Genomic DNA, 8,023 nt, shown 5'->3' with positions numbered 1-8,023 from the left:
ACCTCCTTTCCTGCTCTCTAGAAATGTTCTGTCGTCTGATTTCGTCTCCTCTTTATGCCCCTACCCCCTCACCTCCTTTCCCCTTCTCTGGGCTCCTGACTCTTTGTGCAGCCTTTCTACTGCTACTCCTTGGCTCCTTCTTACTGCTGTCTGTCAGCCACACCAATGATCTAATGGAAGGAAAGATCTACACCTAGTCTTCTTGGACAAGAGCGAAAAATCTCGGAGGGCCCGTGTGCAAGTTGCGCACGTTAAAGATCCCTTGGTGGTCTAAAATCAATAAGAATAGTCTTCATCGGCCACCCGGGCAAAAATCAAAATTTCGTCCAACCGAAAAAGTTTAATGTGTCCCGCGCGCTCATATGACCTCATGCAGTTTCCAGCACCGTAAAACACTTACCAAAAAAAAAAAAGGGGGCGTGGAAGAGGGTTGGGGGATAGAATGAAGCTGTGTAAGTACTGAAGGGAAAGAATGAAGAATAACCGACCACCACCAGAAAATGTAATGTCACGTGATGTTATGTGGGTCTGAGCACTGACGTGGACCCACAACTAGCAGGGTTGTACCTCATGCGGACGTGCAATGGGCTGATTTAATAACCTTCTACTCCCCCCCCCCTTTCCCCTGTGGGTGGATCTGGGCAAGACCACCATTATGCCATTATAGTATGGCTTTTTGCTTCTTGACAGACGATCTTAGACCTGGATGCATGACAGAGCTTTGTTTGGGTGGCAGACGTTTGTTTGTTTTGTTTTAGTGGAGGTTTTACGACGCTCGCGACTGCATAAAGTCATAAATGAGTGCCAAGGGGTGGATGTCAACAGAGAGGTCCCTACTGGGAATCAGGCTTACTCTGCTCACCTTTCTAGCTTTAATGCACAAAGTCTGCTCCGACTATCAAGGCACCCCGGAAATAGCGGGTTACAAGAGTGTGACAAATATACAAAAGAAGTAGACGGAAAATGACGATAGTAAGGATTAGGAAAGAAAAAGCAGCAGTTCCTTGTTGCAGTTCAGGCACAGTTATGAGCATGACATTGATGAGTCAGCCCATTCACAATTACAGTTCTACTATACTGTGTATAAGAACATGGTTAATGTCCCCCCTTTGGTAATGGCCTAAAGACTCTTGAGTCAGTAGCACCACCCCGGGGGTGTGGTAGACATTGAGGAAGTAAATTGCCCAAGTACTGCGTCCCTTCCTTTGGTTCGTGATTTCCTTGATAATATTCTTCGAAAGTAAAGACGATACGTTTGGGATCAAGGGGTAAGGATTTGATTTACTATTTTGCAAATGTTCTAGGAATACAGTCCTCCATATAAACAACTTCTCTTTTGCCATAATTTTATGTTTACAACATACTACCAGGCTCACGACCTGTTATAGTTATACTTTGATGAAATTTGCCTCATTAAATTATTAAGTAGATAATTTCAAAAGGAGAACCCTTTTTTATGTAAGCACACCAGGCTCAGAGGAGAAATGGTCCAGGAAAAACTATTTAAAAAACAGTTTGTATCACAACTTTGAACCAATTTTTTTTAAAAACCTCGTCATACCGAATTAGTAATTAATTACAATAATATGTTATCACAACAGCATAATGAGCAGTCAGTTAATCGCCAGAAGTAACAACACTCGGTGTGCACGTGATATGGTGTGAAATTTGATAATGAATACCCAGATTTGTGTCTGCTGATGTCATCCGTTCATTAACGCTGTTATTTCGGCACGATCAGTAAATCTCCGATTGGGAAATACGTATACAAGCCTCGAAACGACACCGAAACCACAGCACCGGTTGGAGGTTAGCTGGGTTGGGGTTTTCATAACCTGTGTCTGAGATGCAATTGTTAGAGCTTTCGTGATAGCACTTCGGCAACATGGGTTCGATTCTCGCGAGAAAAAGACGGTGATTTTGTTGAGCTTGTCCGTCTGTTCGGTAGGGTGCTGCATTTATCTTCGACCGGGTTGGCCTCGAAAAACAGGGTTGTAAGAAATCAACCAGGAGTCAGATCGTAAAGCAAAACTGCATCGTTTCATACTCCCTCACTTACCCCCCTCCTCCCGCCCCCAATCTCCCCAGCCCCTTTCACCTCTTGAAAAGCAGACATCACATTATTCAACATCTGATAGAACAAGACCTGACAAGTCGGCTTATGGCACCATCAAGACAGGGGTCGTGCTTTGTTACCGCCTTGTTTTGACAGGCATGCTAAGCTCATCCCTACTAATGATCGTGCGAATCCAGCTTAGCAGAGCACATAATGAAAGCACTGTCACCAGTAGCGTTTCTTTTCACTCCAGAATATTATGGTCCAGAGAGAACTGTCATCTTTCTACTATAATGAACGTAGTGTGAGGGCTTTGCACCTCTTTCGACGATGTCAGGTTATTTTAAAGGGCGGGACTTCCAATTTGAGGTTTGTTTGCGGACGGACTGAACCAAGTGAGCGGGGAACCATGAAAAAAGTCCCCAATAAGGAATACGACTATTTTATCTCATCTTCACTTCTTCGCCTCTTAGGCATTGTTGTTTCATTTATTGCAAAACCTCTAGTTTTTTTGACTACACAAAAGTATAGCTTAACCAGTTAACATTATTTTTCAAATCCAAAACTTTTTTAAAACCGTGTGGTGGGGTATATCTCAAGCTATTTGATTTCGTTGTAGATTTTAGAATTATACAGAGTAGGTAGTGGATGGTTAGCTTGTGCTCTTATGTGACCTTCTTCTTTTCTGTCAAAATCTATTGTCCGTATCTCTCCTCCTGGGTGGTTGGCGGGTACTCTGGTGCGGTTTGCTCCTTCTTTCCTATCAAACATCTATCATCTTTATCTCCCTTCCTTCTTTTTTATGTTAGTTACTACTCTCTTGTAACACCTCTAATCTTCTGGCGCTCATATGACCTTATGCAGTTGCGAGCGCCGTAAAACCTCTACTAAAACAAATGAATATCTCTCCTCCTTCCTTTCTGTGTTTGTTACTCTCCTGTAACACCCCTAACCCCCAGCACTTGTATGACCTAATTGGCTTTCGAGGGGCGTAACATTTTTTTTCTAAAACAGAGTAGAGATAATGACGAGATTCTTGATCAAGATTTCTTGGTTGGCAGTCTGGCTCTAAAGTTCATACTACTTCTTGACTGATCAACTGCTACAGGACCTACTTAATGTAGATCTAGATTTAGATTAAAGGCTTAGTACAGTGTATTTGACGTCTGCTCAGCCAGGAAATAATGGTGGACCAAATCCGAATCAATTATCCTAATAACCGGATATTTTTCAAAACCTTTAATCTGATTCGGACTCCTAATTTTCTTTAACACTTCAATTGTCAGAGGGGCTATTGATTATATTATTCGTTTAAAAATCTCATTCCTTTTTCTAACCTTTTCTGTGGTATGTCAAAGAAGACAATATTATTCTTTTCAGTCTTCAAACCTTTAGGAAAACGCTTTTCCCTTTTTGCTAGGATATTGAGCAGATTCTGAGTAGATATGGCAGTACTTCCTGAGGTTTGACAAACGTGCAAATTCTCTAATGACTGGTTGGAGTGCACCACTGACAGGTCCTTCTCCTTTACTTTCCATCAATTGGTTTTTTTGTTCTGAACCTCTTACTTTTTCCAAGTACTAAATGACAATTATTGTGTCAATGTGCTCCGATCCTCTTTACTCAAACAAACACATAAATAATGAAATTACCGCTTTGTGCAGCTGCGTGGAGTCAATTTTCATACCGTAAAATGTTTGTCTTTTCATATTTGATACATTTTTCTGGTCGTATAGGGCATGGTGTCATTTATTATCATTAATTGATGAAAATGTAAATTAAAGAATTTTTAAGTCGAGATAACTCTATACATTTAAGACAAGTTTATGAGTGTAAATATACTGTAAGTAAATCGCCTTTCTGCAGGCCCACTGTTCTTACTTATTTGATCTTTTTTGTCGGTTTTTTAATAAAAATTTTATATTGTCGAAAACAGGTCGTTTGCCTGACTGTCTTTCATCTGTAGCACCCCGTTCTCTTTCCATCGTCAGATTAAGGGAAGAAAACACCAAATTAGGATTACAAATACCCAGCCTGGGAAATTTTTCAGCGTGTCATCCGGGGCAACCGGATTATGACTCGCGCTCTACGAAATGCGATTGATGAAAAAGCATATAATGACAACAGCAACAACAAAAGCCTGTTGCTGTAAAGTACACGACTACTTTGTTCATTAATAACCATACGTTTTTTTAAATAACATTGTTCCGTTTCTGAGCCCTGATGCTCACACAATTGGTCGCTTTTATGGACAAGCGGGGCTAACCTAGTTTTCCGGGGGTTTCCAGAAATCTTGACCTACTCCAAAAGTGGGCATTGCCCTACCTATAGGAGAAGTTTGGATTCTTTTGTGTGTATAACTGTTTGGTTATAGAGAAAACTCTCCTTGTCTTTTTTATAGAAACTGAACAAGGGTAAAAAACGTTACCTTCCATTTTCTCAAAACAGCATTTTTCGGGATAGCCCTCTTGTGCTTAATAGCGACCAATTTCATTATTATTATTATTATTTTATCGTCGTCATCATCGATATCATCATCATCATCATCATCATCATCATCATCATCATCATCATCATCATCATGATGATGCGTCATTTTTAACGTTAAGACAGTTTATGCCAGTAAATTGATCAACCGTTTCGTTCGTGCATATCTTTTCAGACGGTTTAACATTATGCACGTTTTTCCCCATTCGACCTATCGCGACAGAGTATAGAAATATCGTATGTAATGATTTTAAAAGAAGTATGACGGTATTGTTGTTGTTGTTGTCGGAAAAGTTGGAGGTCAAATGACTTCCACTGCACCAAACCCCCGCTACATTTCACAATATCAAAACAATCAACCAAGAATCAGCCTAACCTCTTTTCACTTAAATTCACCCTTACCCCCCCCCCTCCCCCGCCCCCACGCTCCAATAAATAAATAAAAAAATAGACAAGACAGTTCACTAGTTTGTTCTCTATAATAGTAAATTAGATTCTTCTTTTTTTTCTAATTTAACTATGTGAAGGAGGCAGACATTTTAACGGACACTTTTATTGATATGTATGTATACACAAACAAGCAAAAGCATCTCATTTTGAGGAGCAGTGACGTTCATTTGTCTGTCTCAAATCGAAATCGATGGTGGCGTAATGCCATGTGAAATCTTCATTTTGGACGGCGGGAAGATATAAAAGACATTACTTCCGATTGTAAAAGATATAAAAAGTCGTAGTCCATTGCTGGAGAAAAAAAATGTAATGTCGTATAATATTGGTTTACCTGCTTCAGGAACAGTCAATGCAGCCTATAACTATTGCACGACTTGTAGTTTCTAAGTTGCCGGAACGATGAAAAGGGATAAAATGGCAGCACATACTTTTGTAAAGGCGTATTAAGAGGCTGCAAATGACAATGCAGCTTGCTGTTGTTTTTAGTAGTTGCCATATGAATGATAGGCTTTACTTACGAGGTTTTTAAGTTACATGACAGACATCATCACAGTTGTAGTAATGGTTTGTAATAATACATGGACGTAATAAAAGGATGAAATGCTGTTAGCAGCAATACAAATGTTATTTTTCAAAAATTATCATTGCTGTCATTTAAAAAAATTCTTATCATTACCATAATATTATCATTATTATTATCAAAATCATTGTCGATTTGGTGGCATTTCATAATTATGATTAACATTATCTTTATACCATCTTTATCGCTACCTTTACACCATTATTATGTTCTTGTTCTTGTTCTTGTTCTTGTTCTTCTTCTTGATATCATAATAATTATCATCACCACTAGTGTTATCCGACGCAGATTTGATATCTCAATGCTTACTTTGACCTCTACTGTGATTATCGTTTCTGTTTTAGGTGGCGTTAATAAAAACGACCTTGACCAAATGAAGGCCTTGCCGCAGCACCAGCCCAGCGGCAAGTGGCGCCCTTCGCTCCGGCCAAAGGTCACCAGGGTCAAAAATGCTTCGTTCCTGACCTTGACCCTGCCCCTGACATTGCTTTTCTTCCTCGTGTCTACTTGCAACGCCGCCACGAAGCTAAAACACACGTCCTTCACCTCGTCCTTCACAGCTGGTCATGGCGTGGTCGCAGGAGGGGGACTGGGCGGGGATGGGAGTTCCCCATTGCTAAAAATAGTAACGGAAGGTGACGTCGTCTTCGGTGGGCTTTTCCCGATGCACGAGCAAGGTCTCCACGGTGGGGCAACTTGCGGAAGGATTAAACGAGAGAAAGGGATACAGCGACTCGAGGCGATGCTCTACGCTGTAGATCTCCTCAACGCCGACTCTGAAATCCTTCCGGAATTGAAAATTGGGTTACACGTTTTGGACACTTGCAGCGATGACACATTTGCTCTCGAGCAGTGCATGGACTTTATCAAAGCGCAGCTGTCTAGCATCGACGTGGACGACTATGAGTGCAGGGATGGCTACCCGCCAATATTTCACCCGCTCCGCCCCGTGGCTGGAGTGATAGGAGCCGCGTCTAGTCCTGTCTCCATTATGGTGGCCAATATCTTGAGACTTTTCAAGGTAAGGAAAACATTTTAAAAAAATAGTCATGAGTTTTTTAACTGCGTTTTTTTTCCTCATAGCTGTTTTTCTCAGTGGTGTTGTTGTTTTTGTTGCTTCTGCTGTTTTTTGTTGGCGGGTGCTCTGGTGTGGTTTGCTCCTTCTTTCCTATCAAACATCTGACGTCCTGATCTCTCCTTCTTTTTCGGTGTTTGTTACTCTCTTGTAACACCTCTAATCTTCGACAATTATATGACCTTATTGTGTTGCCAATGCCTTTAAAACTCTTACAAAAGAACTGTTGTTGTTGCTGTTGTTGTTTGTTTGTGTGTGTGTGTGTGTGTGTGTGTGTGTGTGTGTGTGTGTGTGTGTGTGTTTGTGTATGTTGTAGCATATCCGTTTGAAATGTTTGGATCCCCGAAAAGCGTGCTCTTGAGGAGTGAGGGAGGCAGTTCCAACCCCCCTGAATTGTCCCCAAAGAGATACCACCGCCGGTTGTTGTTTTTGTTGTTGTTGTTGTTGTTGTTGTTGTTGTTGTTGTTGTTGTTGTTGTTTTTTGTTGTTGTTATTATTGTTGATAATGTTAGTTGTGGAAGAGGTGATAATGGTTGACACAGTGGTGATAGTTACGGTAATTTTGCGTATATTATGTTGTCGGTGATCATCTTACTTTTTCTTGTTTTTGTTTTTCTTGTTCTTGTTCGTGTTCTTCTTGCTCTTCTTGTTCTTCTTGTTCTTGTTCTTGTTTTTGTTCTTGTTCTTAAGTGTTAGTGTGGCTGGTTCGTGGGCGCTCTGGTGTGGTTAGCTCCATGTTTTCTATCAAACCTGTGATGTCCTTATCTTTCGTCCTCCTTTACTTTGTATGTTACTCTCTAGTAAACCTCTCATCGTCGGCACTTTTATGAACTATCAATATTGCAAGTGTTAGTGTCCGGTGGAATAAACACGTATTTCGAGTTGCATTTGCGCTTAATAAGCCGGCTACAGAAGTCATCGTCATTTCTAATTTTGTTATTAAAAAATCACACAGAGAACTATTTCAAAACGATAGTAAATATCGTTACGTCTTCCTCAAAATCAACACCGACCTCTTTGACTTTGATGAAACGTATTGATCCTTTGCCTCGCACACTAGCGTCAGTTCGATCCCTTCTTTGGGAAGTCATTTTGTTGCCTGTCCCCGTCCGTTTTCTGGGATGCTGCGTCCAACCCAGCCTCGATTGGCCCTGACATGCAGCCTCACGTCAGCCTGATTATACAATTGTTTCGCATATTGTCCAGTCATTTACAATCATTTTAATCGGCTACAATAATCTACAATCATTTACTATCATCTACAATCATCTACTATCAATATAATAGCAAAAGTGCAGCAGTATAATCTACAACAAACAAAGATACATTAGATGCAAAGAAGACAACAAAAAGGAATTGTATCAAAACGACGTAA

At 40.6% G+C, this 8,023-nt stretch overlaps 1 protein-coding gene across 1 annotated transcript; it reads left to right on the top strand.

The window, feature by feature from the left end:
- Positions 1-5,348: 5,348 nt before the first annotated feature.
- LOC101845668 (metabotropic glutamate receptor 3) lies at positions 5,349-6,594 on the top strand (the record flags this gene model as incomplete). The annotated part of the gene is given in 1 exon segment (XM_013090919.2): positions 5,349-6,594. A coding segment is annotated over 1 exon segment (867 nt), but the record flags the coding sequence as incomplete, so codon positions are not given.
- Between the last annotated feature and the right edge of the window lie 1,429 nt (positions 6,595-8,023).

Source organism: Aplysia californica, unplaced genomic scaffold (assembly GCF_000002075.1).
Source record: "Aplysia californica isolate F4 #8 unplaced genomic scaffold, AplCal3.0 scaffold01675, whole genome shotgun sequence".
Lineage (NCBI taxonomy): Eukaryota > Metazoa > Mollusca > Gastropoda > Aplysiida > Aplysiidae > Aplysia > Aplysia californica.
The sequence above is the reverse complement of the archived record's forward strand: the minus strand, read 5'-3'. Positions and strand labels throughout refer to the sequence as shown.